The sequence below is a fragment of the Eucyclogobius newberryi genome, unplaced genomic scaffold (assembly GCF_026437365.1).
Source record: "Eucyclogobius newberryi isolate DKJ021-1_F unplaced genomic scaffold, fEucNew1.0.hap1 SCAF_2, whole genome shotgun sequence".
Taxonomy (NCBI): domain Eukaryota; kingdom Metazoa; phylum Chordata; class Actinopteri; order Gobiiformes; family Gobiidae; genus Eucyclogobius; species Eucyclogobius newberryi.
In genome coordinates this window covers 24,241,010-24,257,835 of record NW_027315834.1, presented here as the reverse complement: position 1 = coordinate 24,257,835, position 16,826 = coordinate 24,241,010, and the positions used below count along the sequence as shown (strand labels likewise).

The following is a 16,826-nucleotide window of genomic DNA, read 5'->3' as shown; positions in this document are numbered from 1 at the left end:
ACTCCAACAAAACTTTGTCACAAAAACTGACTTGAGCAAAGTCAAGTGTAAACTTATTGTAAATGCATAAATAAATCTTCCACTGCCATTTGAAAACACAAGAACAGAGAACAGGAAAAGACAAATTATATGACAGTCAGGTAATTAATTAGATTTTCTTTGGCTGCCGTTAACTCAGATCTTCATCTCAACAGCTATAAATAAAATACTCCTGATTTCCCTGGGCAACAGCATACAGATTCATTACACAAAATATGACTTCATTCATGTGAGAAAAGAAGCCTTTACTTTTACATGACATGACCTATTTTTGTTCTTCTAATTACAATGTTAACAACGCATTGAAATACAAAGCTAGTATTGTTTGAAACAAAGTCCTCTGAAGACCAGGATAACCTTCATCATGTCTTCAAATGATCCATTGGAAAAAGAAAGAAAACGTGCAATTGAACCACTCTCCCACTCAGGTGACCACACATACTGTAAGTGCAAAGACAAAACTAAATTTCCATTTGGCCAAAGACGTTCCGCTGGAAGGCGACGCCGCCACATTTCACAGCCAACTCAGGAACAGGACAAAGATGTCGACTTAATGTGCAAAACATGAAATGACTTGTCCAAAATTACATTTCAACAAACTGCTACAGCATGATTACAGTCAGGCACATCCAACTTTAGGACCCGTGTTTTTACTGCGTCTCAACTGACACGGTCTTCTGCCCAAGAGCACATCCTTTTGGGTTTCAGAAAACATATTTCATATTCCGGATACACAGACCTATTCTTCATTGTGTCTTCTTAGATGTTTATGTTCAGTGCACGTTTTTAAATCAGGCCTTCATATCGCGAATTATAATTACTCTTCTGATGAGAGAAAAAAAATCGAAATACAGCCAGTACAACAACCAATCATTTCCTCTCAGATTTAGTTGTTACGACTTTGATGAGTTGAAAATACTGAACAAATTAATTTAAATCAAACAAAAATCTAAATAGAATAGGAATAGGAATAACATCCCAGCAAGAAAATGATTGCATTACTGACAAAAAACATAATATAGTACAAATGGAATGGTACAAATCATGTTTGTGGTAATAATGGCTGGAATAATTGGCATTGGTATTTTTATCATAACAATATGGCAAGGTCACTTCATGGCACTAAATTTACACCTCTTTATCGGAAGTTCATCAATTAAGCCAAATTTGATTACGTTTTAAAAGTTTGTGTGGCAGCACATTTGAATATCAATCAGTTCATTCTTCAAATATGTACTGGTGGTCACTCCACACAGCAGATTATTTTGGTGTTCAGTTGAAGCAGGATGTGACGACTAGAAGGCGCTGGCTCACTTTACCTTTGGGCCATTCATCTGCAGCCAGTGAAGCCCTTGTTTTATGTAGCGAACCATTGAGCTCATGGTGGAAGTGAGGCTCAGACGACCCATGACTTTGTCGAGCTCTGCAGACAATCCTAGAATCCATAGCAGTCATGACATTTCATTGTACAACAAAAATCTAATGTCATCGTTATGTTCCTTACCACTTCCTTTTTCAACGAACTCGTCAGCCTTTTCCCACAAGTCGTGAGCATTTAAAAACAGTGTTGTGATGTTGACATAGGTCAATGCCACTCGCCCAATGTCCTGAGGAACGACGGCAGCACCACTGAGACGAGCAGCACCACTGAGACGAGCAGCACCACTGAGACGAGCAGGAGGTCCACACGAAGAGCTGTTTGGAGAAGGTTTTCCTCTGTCAGAGCGCAGAGGGAATCGTGTCAAACAACTCAAACGTCACTCAGATGAAGGAATATGAGGAAAGAGTTATTGAAAACACCTACTTGATAAAAGTAGATGGCTCTGGAGCAGAATGGCTTGAGTTCTATAATGGTATAATAATACATGCATTTAGTGTGGCATTTTCACTTCATAACTTATAAATGATGAATCTTACATTAAAGTGATCCGTAAGAGTCTTTGAATATGTAAGTGCTGTTTTCTGTTTGTGGTGAAACATGGCCAGCAGCAGGAGCGCCTGGCACCTCAAACTAAACACAAAAGAAAATACGATCTTTTCCAATTCAAACAAATATTGAAGATACATTTGAGCTTCTCACCACAAAGCTATGAAGTCGTTTTCTGCTGGAGACGAGGCCTCCGAGTTTGAAAGCTTGAGCACAAATCTATGACCAAGAAGAATAAAGCGTACTCGTTTTATCTACTGCACAGTCACGTATTACACTTATTTCAGCGTTTTCGTTTTCGTACTTTATCAGCTCCACCGTCTCCGCAAACATAGTGTAGGAAGACATCGAGATCTGCGGATCAGTCTCCATGGCAATCCCACTCTCGATGAAGAACAAAGCTGCGTCCAGGTAGTGAAACGTTTTACCAAGTTTGTCCATCTATTCAAGCCACAGTTAGTTGGGTCGCATATGTCTCGGGTTAAGTACCACACCAGATAAGAGCATAACCTCTGCGTCGGCCTTGTGCTTCAGCCGCTTCGCTTCTCTGATGTAATGCTTCACTGGACGATTGCTGCAGGAGGAGGACAGTGAACAGACAGACGTTTCCTATCAAACGCACAAGAAGAAGAGGAACTTACCGCTCCTCAAACTTAAGCAGAGGCCTGGCGCTCTGAGATTCTTTGGTATGCTGAGAAAAACATCAGGGATTCGAAGTTCAGCACAACGTATTGCACTCAAACATGACTTAACTGCTGGTTAACTCGAATCTCTTTCTGACCTTCTGCACAGCCGACCCTTCCGTGTTTTTTCCAGAGCTCTTCTTATGATTACTTAAGCCTTTCACTGGTTCCGTGTTCAACTGTGATGCATTATCAGAGCGCTGCGTGTGCTTTTTAGACTTTGGAGCGCTCGAGTCCCTGGCGGTTGATGAAAGATGGGACATTTCATTCTTTTTCTTGACTCTTTTCTCGACGGCCTTTGATGGAGTGGAATTTCTACAAGTGTTAAAACATGAAAGATTGTGAAGATAAGAATACTAAAAAAAAACATTTCTTCATAAATGAGTTACTGAACTGAAATTTACTCAGGTTTGGCGGTGTGCAGAGGAGGATTATGGCCTTGCAGTTTCCGTTTCTTCTTTGGACAAGCTTGGTCTTTCTTGTCCTAAAATGAAAGTACAATGTAACGTGACATTTTCTCTCATTCATTTTCTACAATAATCACTTACATTCTTTCTACTGTTGGTGACTTTTTGTGGTTTGTCATCTTTAGTGCAGAGCGGTGCGATATTGGTTTCAAGCGAGCCAGAAGTCCGTGGGATTTTTGACAGGAAACTTAAATTAATTTTCACAATTAAGGACAGCGTGCTCTTACTGTCACCCGGCAAAAACCCACTCGTACATTTATCTTTCTGCGACAACTTTGCCACTTTTTTCTGTCCGGCTTCTTCTTTTGCTTTGCCACAACTACACGCTGGGTCAAGGTCAGTGTGATCAGAAGAAGAAGCATGTTTTGATTTGCACTGATCACGTTGGGCCGTCGAGACCTCGGGCCTGACTTTCTCCTTCATTTTGCGCTTGGTGGAAACGTCACGTCCAGAAACGACGCCGTCTCTGCGGGTTTTGCTTTGTTTACGATGTCGTTTTTCCGTTGTGACTTTTGGCTCTTCCTCTTGTGGAGCTGAAGTCCGGTCTAAGTGATCAGTGAGGCCTCCGTTCCGCATCTCCTCGGTTTGCTCCAGTTCAGAGGGCTCGATGCGTTCCGTTTGACATGTGGCGATGTTTATAGGTTTTTCAGGCAAAGGAAGTAGATTTGGAGTTTCCCTGGCAGGGCTGAAGACGTCCACAGCAGCTTGTGTACTATTCAAGTCATCCGTCAGTGGCGAGAGCTTCGGACTTTGAGCCCACTGACTTTTACTCCTGTAATTTTGTTGCCTGAATTTAATTAATTTATCCAGCTGCCAGTCCCCAGACGCCATCGACGCAGGTGCCGGCTATAAAATAACACACCACGACAGCACTGTAATAAATGTAATTTCCACACAAAAGCAATAAAATATAATAAAAACATGTACGGTAATTACCTCGCTTTGGAAGGAGGCGTTCACCGGAGGATCATCTGTGCCGCTCTCACTTTCCGACGCAGATTTAGAACTTTCTGAATCACTGGAACGGACAGAATCTACTACACCTGAAAGCGCCGCGGCCGACAAACTTGGCAAATATAGATGAAATACAAAGTGTTACCACAGGGCACAGCAGTTGGTGTAATATAAGAGAGTTTTGACTTACACTGATGAACTTTGGTGTGAGTGGGATGGTTCTGCGGATGACATCATAGTTAAAATGAATTAATCAATACAACTAATTAGCCAGGAATCTTTTTTTACTATTATTATGAGCCAAAACCCTTAATCCTCTTTAGTCGTTTTAGTTTAGTTGATCATTTTATTTATATTATGAATATTTATCTGACACAACAGCAGACAGAAGATATGGACTGAGTTAGCTGAACATTTGAGTGTGTTTTAAAGTTTCCAAGCACTTTTCTGTAAACTGTAAATGGCTTTTTTTTTTTAGCATGAACTCCTGTCAGTTGTTTGTCTTTTGAGAGCAGTTTCAGACGGATAAACGGTCGGATCATAGAGATGCCGGATAGTTTCTAGCATTTTATTCGACAACTCGCTGAGCAGGACATGTCTTTAGTCGAGCCCAACAACACGCACTTGTTCAAGATTGTTCAAGTCACAACACAATAAGAAATTCAAACCTGAGAAACAAGATGTGATCACTGGGGATGTCAACGTTATTCTGGCTCATTGTGATTATTCGGGTGTGTAACAGTAGGAACTAATAAAGTAATACTTGAGTATCATATGCAGCAACAAGGAGTGATATCAGTTCATTCTATTCCCCAAAAATGCCAAACTATAAGTAAAGTACTTTTTATTATCTAGCCGTTTATGTGACGAGATTGTTACTTTTCATTCAGAAAGTTTGATTTCATAAAGCTTCCAGTCATACTGCCAACAATCGTGAATGATCGTGAATGATCGTAAAATTGTGATGTATCTCCCCACAATAATGGTTGCAACACTAAAATGATAGGATATCCCGACATCCTTAGTGGTCATCGTCCATAAGCTCTTTCTTACTCACCTTGTTTAGGTGGATTGAGTTCCTGTAAAGAAAAAAGAAGTGTTAGAAAGCCAACATAGAGAAATGCAACACAGATCATATGAAGCATTACTTCGACAGAGCATGGGGGCTTTGGTGGCTGGTCTGGACGAGGGCTGCATATACCAGTTAGAAGTGGAGGCCATGAGCAAGTCATTTCCTTAAAAAATTAAAATATATAATATTAATTTATTTTATGTGAGCCACAATAGACCGTATCAAAGCCAAACACTTACCCTTAAGATATCTTCTATACATTGAAGCTCACTTGTCTTAGTCTGCAGAACAGAAAAAAAAATATATACAAATAAAATAAATTAATTTAAACTTAAAATATCAAAAGATATCTAGTATTTGCAAGTCAGGAATGCTTTTAAGAACTTATGTAAGATGTCGAAAAAGCTGAACAGTCCTGCTGAGCACAGAGGTGAAGTCATCAGTTAGAGGTGGGCAATGCTTATCAATAATACCTTCAATGTTGTTTTGAAGATATGCAACATTTTAATATCATGCATATAGTTAATAGTAAAAAAAAGTAATAGCTGTAATCTTTCAAACAAGTGATATTTACAATCTATTCCCTATTCTAATTTGTGTGCCACTTAAACCTCAACTAATGCATTTAAAAGCATTTCTGATGAATTGACACAGTATTTCTTGAGTACTGTTATTAGAATACTCCAAAAAATGAGTCACTTTTGTTATACCAAGGTCAGTGATAACTGTGTGGTAATCTCGTTAACACAGCAGCAGTTTGACCACATTCTATAATCACTGCTCTGTGGCCATCACCATAGCAACGGGTAAACAAATGCTCAACTGCTGCTTCATGTAAAACTAAGAAAAAATTTATATTTTAGCCGTTTGGAGACCGTAAACAGGCTTTGCAGATTCACAGGTGAACCACTTCATTTGTGGCCGTGGTACAAGTACAGTAAACAACTCAGGTCTGTGCATTACGCAGATCTACCGTTGTTTAATTCTTAACCATATACTTTTTGTTTATTTACTCACCTCCAAAAACTGTGGCAACAAGTCTGCTTTTCCCTGGATGGATTTCTGGAGCGCGACATCTGGTAGATTGGTGCAATGCTCCGGGGAAGACTTAAGCTCAGGAGACTCGCTCGCCACCAGGTCCAGACCATCCATGGGCCGCACATAGGCCGTGGGCTTCTGCGTCAAGGCAGCGCTGGGCTGCTTATGGGACAAGAGCGGCTGGAAAGCTTGTGGATTTAACATACCAATTGTCCTGCTCAGTGGCGAGGATGTATCTTTACAAGAGACCTGCATGTTGACATGATTAGTGTTTTCAGCAGGCCCCTGGTGCTGAGGTCTTTCGAAGGTGGTGAACTGCCTGTCGTTGACATTGTCACTAGGAGCCGTTTCCTGTAGCGATGAGTGGATCAACTGACTGCCTTGACTGGAGCCCGGTGACTCCTCGTGACTGTGACTTTTAGGAAAACTCAAAGCATTCGTTGAGGGAGGATTGGCACAGGGGCCTTTTTGAATTTGGGAGTTGTGGCACACTTGACGGGATGGAGGTTCAGATATATGATGGATGAAGCTTGAAAGTGGAAAGGTTAAGGAGGAAGGAACACTGAACGGCTCAGCGGTGGTATTGTCTTCGTAACTACCAAGCATCCTCTGAATCCGATTAGAAAGCTCATCCCCTTTAATTGTCTGAAAATAAGCAAAAGGGAGGGAAAAAGGCGGTGAAATCGTAATTGCCCATATTGCCGACATTACAAAAGGGAGATTAAACATTATTTAACACACGTGTACCTTGTATGGTTGTCCAAACAGATGCAGTGTGTTTGGTCCTTTGGCTTGGCTGGTCTCCTGGTTTCTCTGTTCCCAGGCTTGAAGACGGAGACGGTTTCTTTCCTCATGGCTAATAAGGACATCAAATTAAAATACCATTAATTGCATTGTTAACGAGACACCCCTGCATCTCTAGAAACATCATCATTATAATGGTAGACATCATTAAAGGGGACATATTATGCTAAATCAACTTCAATGAACAGTGTTTCCTCATCATTAGCGTACTACTCGAAGTTGTATTCTAATTGATCCTTGCATGTTTGAGTAATCCTGTATTGTCCTATCAGAAAATTACTGTTTTCACCTACCCCGATCCCCACCCACATCCCCTGAACCAGACTCCAGAGTGTACATAAGAGTTTTAAAATGTCACGCAGCCACTTTTCAAAAATAAAAATGGCAAGCCGCTGTGTGTTACAGTGAAATGTCACCATCAATTCTGCAGTTTTATCAGGAAGTCAATAGACTTGTTTCAATTACGAAGCAATTTTCAATCAATATTGCGGTTTACGATGAATAAAATGTACAATGATGATCTACTTATGTTTTAGTTCAATACGAAGTACCTCAAAAACATAATGTCTCCTTTGAAATGTATAATTTATATATTATCTCTTCACGTTGGGCGTTAAAAGTGGATCTTGTTCTTGTGCCAAATTTAACAAAGAATAATACAGACTAATGCACAATTATGACAAAGAGGATTTCTCAATACGATTCACAGCTGACATAGCCAAGAAGTTTAAAAGAAACCACTTCTCTAAATAGATTAGATAGTGTCAATAAATGAGATCACTTGTGTCATTGTGGAAGTAGAACCAAGACACAGGGCTCATCTTTTTGGTAACCCCAAAGGGAAGTATCCATGACAACAGGTCAAGGAGTGCCGTCTTGGGATACAGTCATTATTATTAACATTCATGTGCAATTACATTCTTATATTAAACATATTCATAAACATAAGGATCTGGCCATATTAGGTTGTGAGAGTTCACCTTTTGGGGGTGATTTGCATCATAACAGAATAAAAATGATGGATATAAACCTGCTGTTTTTATAGAAGAAATGTATTCATCTTTAAAATAAACAGATGGACATTCATCCATTCATCATCTATTCCAGACTCTTCCAATTTCCATCCCCAACTGGCTGTTTGACGAGTGGAATAAAACAATCTCAAGGCAAGAAAACTCACATCAGATTCTAAACTTCGCGATTATCAAAAGAAAAAAGGAAGTTGGGGTTAACCTTGTCTGAAAAAAAACACTTTATTTCAGCTCAAATCAGAGCATTGCTTTGCTGGTGTCACCAAGAATATGAAGCCCAATGGAAAAATATTGGGAGTGGTGTTGTTCAGAGGGTTCCTGAGCAGGCTTTACTGGCAGATGACAGACGCTTGAGTCATTTGGAGGAAGTGGAGAATCCTTGGCTGAAGTCTGCTCTTACAACATGAAAGGAGCTACTCAAAACAAACAAACTAATCAAAGATGTTAAAACCTAAACTGGTTGGCTTAGGATCAAAAGTTCACACCTAACAGCACAAATTCAAAATTTAACAAAAGGTATGTGTTTAGTAGATTGTAAAAGAAAATCACAGGACAAGCTTTGACATGTGGAAAGAATCCTTGGCTTGGGGAAACAGGACTTTTATAGGTATTTACAAATAAGGAGTTATTATAATCAAGAAATTAAACAAAGTCATGTCCATTATAATCCTCTGACTGAAACATTTTTAAATGGAAAAAAATTACATTCAGACTTAATTTGGAAATAGAAAAAATTGAAAGACTCTGGACCAATTGGGACTTTAATTTAAATATGCCATGATTTTGTTTCTTTGATATGTAGTTGTTGATTATTATTTACGTTTTATTTTCACTCTGGTCAAGTTCTGTTGTTCTGCTGTTTATTCTTTTCTTGTATCACTGGATGTTGCCTTTAATCAACTCAAGTGTTTTTGTTTTTTTAAATTGTAAAAGAATATTATTCATTTGATTTTAAACTAAATCACAATCACAATCATTTCAAAAACATACATTTGCATCACCTCTCCACAGATCACTTGGCCATGGAGATAGGTTAGTACACTTTAACTGCAGAACATTCAGGCAAAGCAACATCCTCTGCATGAAACTGAGCAGGAAAGTTACACATTGCCCCTTTAAACTGTGGCCTTGCTTTTGTTTTGTTACTTCAGCAGCTCGTGGAGGTTCCAGCTGACTCTGAATCCACGCGATCTGAAACTGCGCCAAACCTTATCCTTGCACATTTAACAATCGCAGCAGGGAAGAGAACAGGCCCACGGAGGCTTTTGTCCGGTGCTTTTGGAATAAAAGTCTAGTTAATACTTGCTTAAGTTGTCGGCCGCAGCTGTACTTACCTCCGCTGAGATGTCATGGTGCGCCCACCTCCTGCCCGTGCGGACTCATGTGTTTCTGACACGGCCCGGTTCACCGACTCGTCATTTGTGTCACATTTTGTACCGATAAAGTTAACATGTTTTACTCCAAACGGAACCCCCAATGGCGAGATTCCGGTGGTTTACGAGCGTGGAAAGTGAACTCCGGTGAACTCTGGCTGCTTTGTTTGGACCGGTCCACTTTTGTCCTCCGGGGACAGGCTGGTTTTATATACTCGTGTGGACAAGTGTGAAAGGCGTTTATTTTAACAACAACGTGTTTCCCTGTTGTGCATTACAATGTTTAACTACGAGAAACGTCATGAATAAAAGGTGACGCTTGTGTACATGTACCTTTTTGGTCATACGGTCCCCCCGTACAGACTGAGGTGGTACGGTCCCACAGACTAGAGAGAACTACAGACCCATCCAGACTTATCCAGACTCATCCAGACTCATCCAGACTCATCCAGACTTATCCAGACTCATCCAGACTCATCCAGACTTATCCAGACTCATCCAGACTTATCCAGACTTATCCAGACTCATCCAGACTCATCCAGACTCATCCAGACTTATCCAGACTCATCCAGACTCATCCAGACTTATCCAGACTCATCCAGACTTATCCAGACTTATCCAGACTTATCCAGACTCATCCAGACTCATCCAGACTTATCCAGACTCATCCAGACTCATCCAGACTTATCCAGACTTATCCAGACTCATCCAGACTCATCCAGACTTATCCAGACTCATCCAGACTCATCCAGACTCATCCAGACTTATCCAGACTCACCCAGACTCATCCAGACTTATCCAGACTCATCCAGACTCATCCAGACTCATCCAGACTTATCCAGACTCACCCAGACTCATCCAGACTTATCCAGACCATGTCCAGACCATGATCCAGACATATGCAGACTTATCCAGACTCATCTAGACTCATCCAGACTCATCTAGACCATCATCCAGACTTATCCAGACTCATCCAGACTTATCCAGACTCATCCAGACTCATCTAGACCATCATCCAGACTTATCCAGACTCACCCAGACTTATCCAGACTCATCTAGACTCATCCAGACTCATCTAGACCATCATCCAGACTTATCCAGACTCATCCAGACTTATCCAGACTCATCCAGACCATGATCCAGACCATGGATCTATGAGCCAGGCCCATCCAGGAGGTAAGAGAGACACTTAAGAGCAGAATGACACATCATGATTCCCATTGTCAAGAAATATATATGTATTTTGTATCAAAAACATGTGAATGGAAAACATTGCAGCCTTCAAATGATTTTGTTCCCCATAAAAAAAATAATGATTATTCATAAACCCGAAACATTAAAACAAAATGTATAGACCCTTTAAAATGCTATGACTGCAGAATGTTAAAAATGTCTGAATGGAGACAAAAGTGTAGTAGATCATAGTACCATATATTTGTAATATCAATAATTAACTGACATTAAATCTAAATACCAATGATTTTAAGTCTTCTTTTTTCTTTACATTCCTGAGCAACTATATAGAATTCAAAGGGTGGAAATGTCAATTACTTTTCCTCTCTAATAAAATAAAAATAAAAAGACAATTTCTGTCCTCCAAATTGTATTTTAGCTTTAGTGTCGCATCTGTGATGTCATATGTTTTGTAGCCATCTGGACACGACAACAAGACGTTTAAACGCTCATCCAAGAGTCATTCTCATTCCATTTTGGATTCAGTCTCTTCCAGACTAAATAACTACATCTACAGGCTATGTTTTCCAAACTAAATGATGAATTGCAACAATGACATCTGTGTTGTACTGTAGACCGCCAACAGGTGGTGCTGTGGCGTCAGGAAACAGGAGGAACGTCCTGTAGAAGCTCTGCTCAGTCACGCGATCATGTTCCTGGAAGAGGGAGCCACTTTTTGCATTGTTTTTTATTTGTCAAAAGAAATCCAAATCTGAATTCAGTAAAACGCTCTATGAAGAACGACACCGTAATGAAAGCCGACTATGACACATGGTTTGTTTTATAGAATTATTATTATCATTTATTTATTTTTTAATGAAAACTTTGCTCAGTGGAAACACCAGATTAAAGCCTGATCTTTGAAGCTAAGTAAATACAGCTTGTATTCATAATTTCATCAAAGTATTTTATGAGAGATTATATACATGCAAAATAAATATATGATTGCAAAAATTACCTCCTGAGTACTGCTTTAGTTTTATATTTAAAACATCGTTATTAGCCGGATTAATTCGGCACTTTGGTCTCTACCAAACTCACTTTAATAAACATTTGAAAACTATTAAAAAAGGGGGGGGAAATTATATAATTTTCCATATTCTTCCTTATGGGAGTATATGGATCTATAGCTTGCAAAATAACATGACCACAAATATTTGCAAAACTGAACGTTATTTTCTGTCTAATATGCTTTGGGCATGATTTAATAATATATACCTTCAATTTATAATGTCATATGCCAATACAGTTTTATACCTTTTAAGATTTAATGGGTGGCTCAACGTACCCCAGTCTCCCCAGCACCCCATATTCTACAGACATCAGAGAATCAGAAGTACCTCACATTATAAAGTTTAAAATGATCCAGATCCTGCTGCTCTCAGACTATTGGAAAAGGGGGACATAAGATGTTTCCATGGTTCCTAAAACTAACCCATAGCTCTATTTCTAATCCTAACCTTTACCCATTTGACAAATAAACTATGTAAAAGACTAGATTAGTAAACATACTTTTATGAAGCTGAGGAACATAGGTACCTTTCTCGAGCGAGGGTCTGGGATACATAACAACACAGGTAATGGGGACATAGGGTTGACCCCACTTCAATGACTTCTATGGAAAAAAACATGATGATATATTATTGATCTGAAGTATTCACGTATAAAACCTATTTGTCCTCATTATTTACATAAAGTTGACAAAAATATTTTAGCCTATATTTATAATAATACATTTTATTTAAAATGCACTTTACATTTCAAAGAAATCTCAAAGTGCTTGAGATTTCCACACTTAAAATCTCAAGCACTTTGAGCAGTAGCTTACTCAACTGAGTAGTGGCTTATGTGCCGCCTGTACAAACATGTTATACCATTTAGTGGAAATGTTCAGGAATGTGGGAGAGATGAGGTTTAATTAAGTATTGAACCTATTTGATTGGAGCAGTGCAGTGACATCAATTTCAGATTATAAATGAGCCAGATTTTCTTCAGCAAAAATGTTTTAATGCTATTTGATTTAATTTACAATGTAATTATTATTATTATTATTGTCTACTGCCGTTAGTGTTGGGTTAAAAGTTATAATGGAGAAGTTATCTGGCAAACTTGTAGAGCCATGTAAGTGTTTAGGATGTTCAATGGTAAATTTTTGTTAAAGAATATACTTATTGATTAAAACCCCAACTCCTATCATACATGCAATTCAAGCAAGTTTCAAGGCTGAAAAGATTTGTATGTGTTTCGTCCCACAAAACATTGAAATTGTAACCGTCCAATAACCATTGTAGAAAATGTTTTGTCATCTGCATTTGTGGGCCTTTAATAGAATGTTATAGAATGTAGTAGATCATCTTCCCTCCTCTGTCTCAGCTTGTTGAAATTATACTTGATGAACACGTGAAATAGTTGAGCATACAATGTTGATTTAGTTCATTGTGCAGCGTCTTAGTTGCACTGTGTAGTGCTGTAAAGTCATGGCCATCATCATTCATCCACCACTCTGCTGTTGTTCCTGATTGGAGTTACTCTGCCAGAGGACCAGCAGATACGGTGGACATCTTTGGGGCCCGTCCCCAGAGACGTTCTGCTGAGTGCGGAGCTGTATGCAGAAGGAGCTGTCAGTGTTTTCTCTGCTGAAGTGCTGCGTGACTTCATACAGGAGCCCACAGGAGTCTGAGATCAAAGGGAGAGAGGGGTGTACACTCAGGACGGTTGCAGCAGGGCTCGTGGTAATAACCTCCACTTGTTCAGCTGAAGTCAAATTCCCAGGTAAAACCACAAAGGCTCGATCAAAGCGCTCTCCACCTACAACACATTTAAGGTAGGTTGACCAGCAGTATTCCCCGTGGTCACCTGAAATGACAAATGATTTACACAATTAGAAATAGTTCACATATCAGTTTGCCGTCACCCATTCTTATTAATACCCATAGTCTGTTCAATAAGAATATGACTTCCCTTAAATTGTACACAATGGGATGAGAAACTATGATTTATTATTGTTATATGTCTTACCTTGTGTGCTGTCTTTAAATTCTACTGAAGACCTGTGATGTAAAAGCCGTTTTCTCATGTATGTCTTCATAGTGCAATCCATTAAACAATCTGAAGGCAGATTCAAAATGCTGGAAATAGGTCGCAGTCTTCTGCCCAAACATTCTTCAGCCCAAACGGCCTTTACCAGCAGAGTAAATATGCAACAAGTAAGCCACACAGTAAAGTATCTTGACATTTTCTCCATGATGAAAACTATCCGCTGCAGTTTTGTAATCCTTTACATAGTTTGTGGTCATAAAAGTCCAGAATCTCAAGTGTAAGCATCCATGTAAAAGGTATGCAGCATGCAAAAAAAGAAGTGCGCAACAGCTTGCCCTCCCTCTCTATTGCTCTGTGTGCTCAAGTAGGCAGTGCCAGTTTTTTTTTCTCTGCTGTTTTCTTACCCTAGACGTCCTAACGGAAAATCAAGACGGACAGCCCATTTATTTATACTCAAGGAAATGATAATTGCATGGGTTCATGAAAGCCAAAACACAGATTATGTTTAAGTATGTTTATTTTTATCAAGCAAATAATCAAACATTATAAAAAGTACAAAACACTGAATGGTCTACATGACCACATCTAGCTGCTGAATATTCTTTTTTCATGCATAACAATATATCAGTATAATACATGCACAAATAACAATATCAAAGGTTGGAGTAAATGTTTGTTTTAAAAATACATTTTAATTCACATTTTTCAATGTTCAAGTGCCATGGGAACAGAAAAACATTTGGGAAAAGGGACAGTTGGCTGAAAGATCTGGCTGAGGCACTAACATTTTTAGCGGGAACATTGAGTTACATTCAGTTACCCAAAATAGACCACATGTGGTAGTGTTAAAGATAGCGTGCAGCGTGTTGCCCAGTGGTCGAGCGGTTAAGACACAGCACACATATGCCAGGCTCCAAGTGCAGCTGACCACAGTGTCAAGAGTTTGACTCTCATCTTTGACAATCTACTCCATGTCCTCCCTTCTCTCTCATGCCCCATTTCACTCTGTAGTTTCCTGTCAAAAAAGCCTACGGCAACAACATCTTAAGAAAAAAAAAATAGCTTGCAGCAAGGCCTCTCTTTCTGTGAAAGTAAATACAATATGTTTTAATTACCTTTATTCAAATTCAGGGTAACATGGAATTAATCTGATGAGTCCTTTCTTGCTGCTGTTCCCACAGGCAGTTCACTAAAGACCCAGTGTTAAGACAAAGGATAATACTAATACATTTGACAAAGTTGTGATTCAAGTGGTCCCATGGCATCGCTCAGACCTACTTTACTTGTTTGTGGGCTGATGGTTGCTGCCAATGTCACAGCCACAGCCTTGAGTCAGCTGCACAGAGGAAATTACAACATTGCCAAATTCATCCATGTAGACAATGGGCACCATCTTATGGGAGGTGGGGCCGCAGCACGGAACCTTGAAAGAAAAAGCACAACGTGAATTTATACTGTAAGAAGAATGCCATGTGCAATATGTGACCTATTAAATTCCTCTGTTTTGTGAATCATTGTGAGCATACAGGTAACTACGGTAAGTAAGTACATTTTATTTGTATAGCACCTTTCACAGACAGAAGTCAAAAAGTGCTTCACAAAAACAGTTGATGTGTTACTGGTTTTGTGTTTCTGGTCCCAGGCCTATTGAACTGGCTGACCTACTCAGGGAGTGTCTTGGCATGAATTATGTTTGCAGTGGTTAGAAAAAAATGTGGCTATTCTGCTGGCAGCTGTTGCATGTATAAATCCCGTCAAACAAACACACATTTCACATTTGGAAGTTTGATCACAATTATATAAAATTATGCAATAATGAAAACAAAATTCTGATTTGTACCTGTCCATTTTGAGGATGAGCATGGGGCAAACACTGCACTGTGTTCACTTCTCTGATGCACAGTTTACACTCCGTCATTCTGAGACTGGAGGGGTAGATCACCCAGTTGTTCCACCCCAGATCTGTAAATAAAATAAAATAAAACAGCATGTGTATTGTAAGCCCTTGTGCTTAATGCAGCAAACTTAAGAGCCGCACACACAAATGTGTACCTTTCATGAAGATCTCGGATGTCATGGAACAGCACTTCAGGGCATTACCAACCATTCCACCATCAGAAACAGAGGCCGCTAGAACACAAACATGATGCAATAATTATTGCTGTTAGGAGGATAGGTTTTCTTAAACGTTTAACAATATTGAAAAAAATATATCACATTTTGTTACCTTCAGTTCCATTAGCTTCATTAGATGTTGCACCGAAGGCGGTTTTCCATTGTTCCTGGACAGTGTCCAATAAGCCCACTGGCACCTGGGGCTCGGCCTGGAGATTCAGAGACTTCAGAATGTCCTTTTTGATGGACTCAAGGGACACACTGTGGCAGCTGCACACACAACACCGTAAAAAAATAAATTCAAATTGTCAAATTATTTCAAGTTACAACAAGAACAATTGTATTTCGATGCCAAGTTATTTATGTTACACAACCACGTGTGGATTACTAAATCACGAACATTGTGAAAAAATATTCCTCGAAGCATGCTTCAGCATGAGCCATGTGGTAATAATCTAGTGCGCAGAAACCACTGGTGCACTTGCATGTCTGTTTATATAGTATATTAATAATTGCATATATTAGGTAATACAAAACATCCCCCTCTCTCTTCTCAATGAACACAGCTCACAAACCTTTGATGAAAACCAGTTGAGATAACGGCGCGGTCCGATTCTTCCTGTGACGGTTGCAAAACAAAAGCCATCACCACTGAAGATCCCAGAAGTATCATCACGAAAACACATGCACAAGACATGCTGAATGCACAAGACATGCTGACCGGGGCAGTGGCACTGCAGTGAAAGAATATCAGACGTATACAACAGTCAGTCTGGAAGGAACAGGGACAGTGTTTTCAGCTCCTGGGAACCTGAGTTTTTATCTTTGCGTACCCCAAGGTGGCCTTGAGATACTTAACATTGTTGTCTTGTCCAGAATTCTGTGTGAAAGAAGACAGGGAGGTTGGTCCAAACTTGTTACAGGAGGAAATGTCAGCAGAAATATGATACCATAAAATTATGATATGCCATCTTTCATTTCATATATGTTGATAGCTGATAAGGGGGTTTATAATAATGTTTGGCCATGCACACACACATAATTGCGTAGT

The 16,826-nt window shown here is 39.5% G+C and overlaps 2 protein-coding genes and 1 long non-coding RNA gene across 3 annotated transcripts; all 3 read right to left on the bottom strand.

Moving 5' to 3' along the window:
* Positions 1-7: 7 nt before the first annotated feature.
* On the bottom strand, positions 8-9,497 carry aff1 (AF4/FMR2 family, member 1). The gene is made up of 19 exons (XM_072454752.1): positions 9,350-9,497; positions 6,928-7,036; positions 6,160-6,825; positions 5,382-5,423; positions 5,219-5,305; positions 5,128-5,149; positions 4,261-4,291; positions 4,053-4,182; positions 3,198-3,962; positions 3,054-3,133; positions 2,748-2,964; positions 2,608-2,657; positions 2,477-2,540; positions 2,271-2,407; positions 2,120-2,185; positions 1,957-2,050; positions 1,844-1,884; positions 1,544-1,755; positions 8-1,474 (listed from the first exon to the last, which is right to left on the bottom strand). The coding sequence occupies exons 1-19, from the start codon at positions 9,364-9,366 to the stop codon at positions 1,350-1,352; spliced, it is 2,955 nt and encodes a 984-aa protein (XP_072310853.1). The 5' UTR covers positions 9,367-9,497; the 3' UTR covers positions 8-1,349.
* Positions 9,498-12,338: 2,841 nt separating this feature from the next.
* On the bottom strand, positions 12,339-14,024 carry LOC140367955 (uncharacterized). The gene is made up of 2 exons (XR_011928141.1): positions 13,640-14,024; positions 12,339-13,477 (listed from the first exon to the last, which is right to left on the bottom strand). It is a non-coding gene; the product is annotated as an uncharacterized lncRNA (long non-coding RNA).
* A 687-nt stretch (positions 14,025-14,711) lies between these two features.
* gsdf (gonadal somatic cell derived factor) lies at positions 14,712-16,669 on the bottom strand. The gene is made up of 5 exons (XM_072454751.1): positions 16,351-16,669; positions 15,888-16,045; positions 15,713-15,790; positions 15,501-15,622; positions 14,712-15,083 (listed from the first exon to the last, which is right to left on the bottom strand). The coding sequence occupies exons 1-5, from the start codon at positions 16,488-16,490 to the stop codon at positions 14,940-14,942; spliced, it is 642 nt and encodes a 213-aa protein (XP_072310852.1). The 5' UTR covers positions 16,491-16,669; the 3' UTR covers positions 14,712-14,939.
* Positions 16,670-16,826: the final 157 nt, after the last annotated feature.

What these genes read in the sequence shown, in the direction of transcription:
- aff1 (XM_072454752.1), bottom strand. An exon ending in AGCCCCCATGCTCTGTCGAA is followed by an intron (nt 5,150 to 5,218) that starts GTAATGCTTCAT and finishes TTTTCTTTACAG; the next exon opens with GAACTCAATCCACCTAAACA. An exon ending in AAGGGTCGGCTGTGCAGAAG is followed by an intron (nt 2,658 to 2,747) that starts GTCAGAAAGAGA and finishes TGTTTTTCTCAG; the next exon opens with CATACCAAAGAATCTCAGAG.
- gsdf (XM_072454751.1), bottom strand. Translation starts at nt 16,490, where the DNA reads ATGTCTTGTGCATTCAGCATGTCTTGTGCATGTGTTTTCGTGATGATA. An exon ending in TGAAGCTAATGGAACTGAAG is followed by an intron (nt 15,791 to 15,887) that starts GTAACAAAATGT and finishes TTTGTGTTCTAG; the next exon opens with CGGCCTCTGTTTCTGATGGT. An exon ending in ATCCGAGATCTTCATGAAAG is followed by an intron (nt 15,623 to 15,712) that starts GTACACATTTGT and finishes TTTTATTTACAG; the next exon opens with ATCTGGGGTGGAACAACTGG.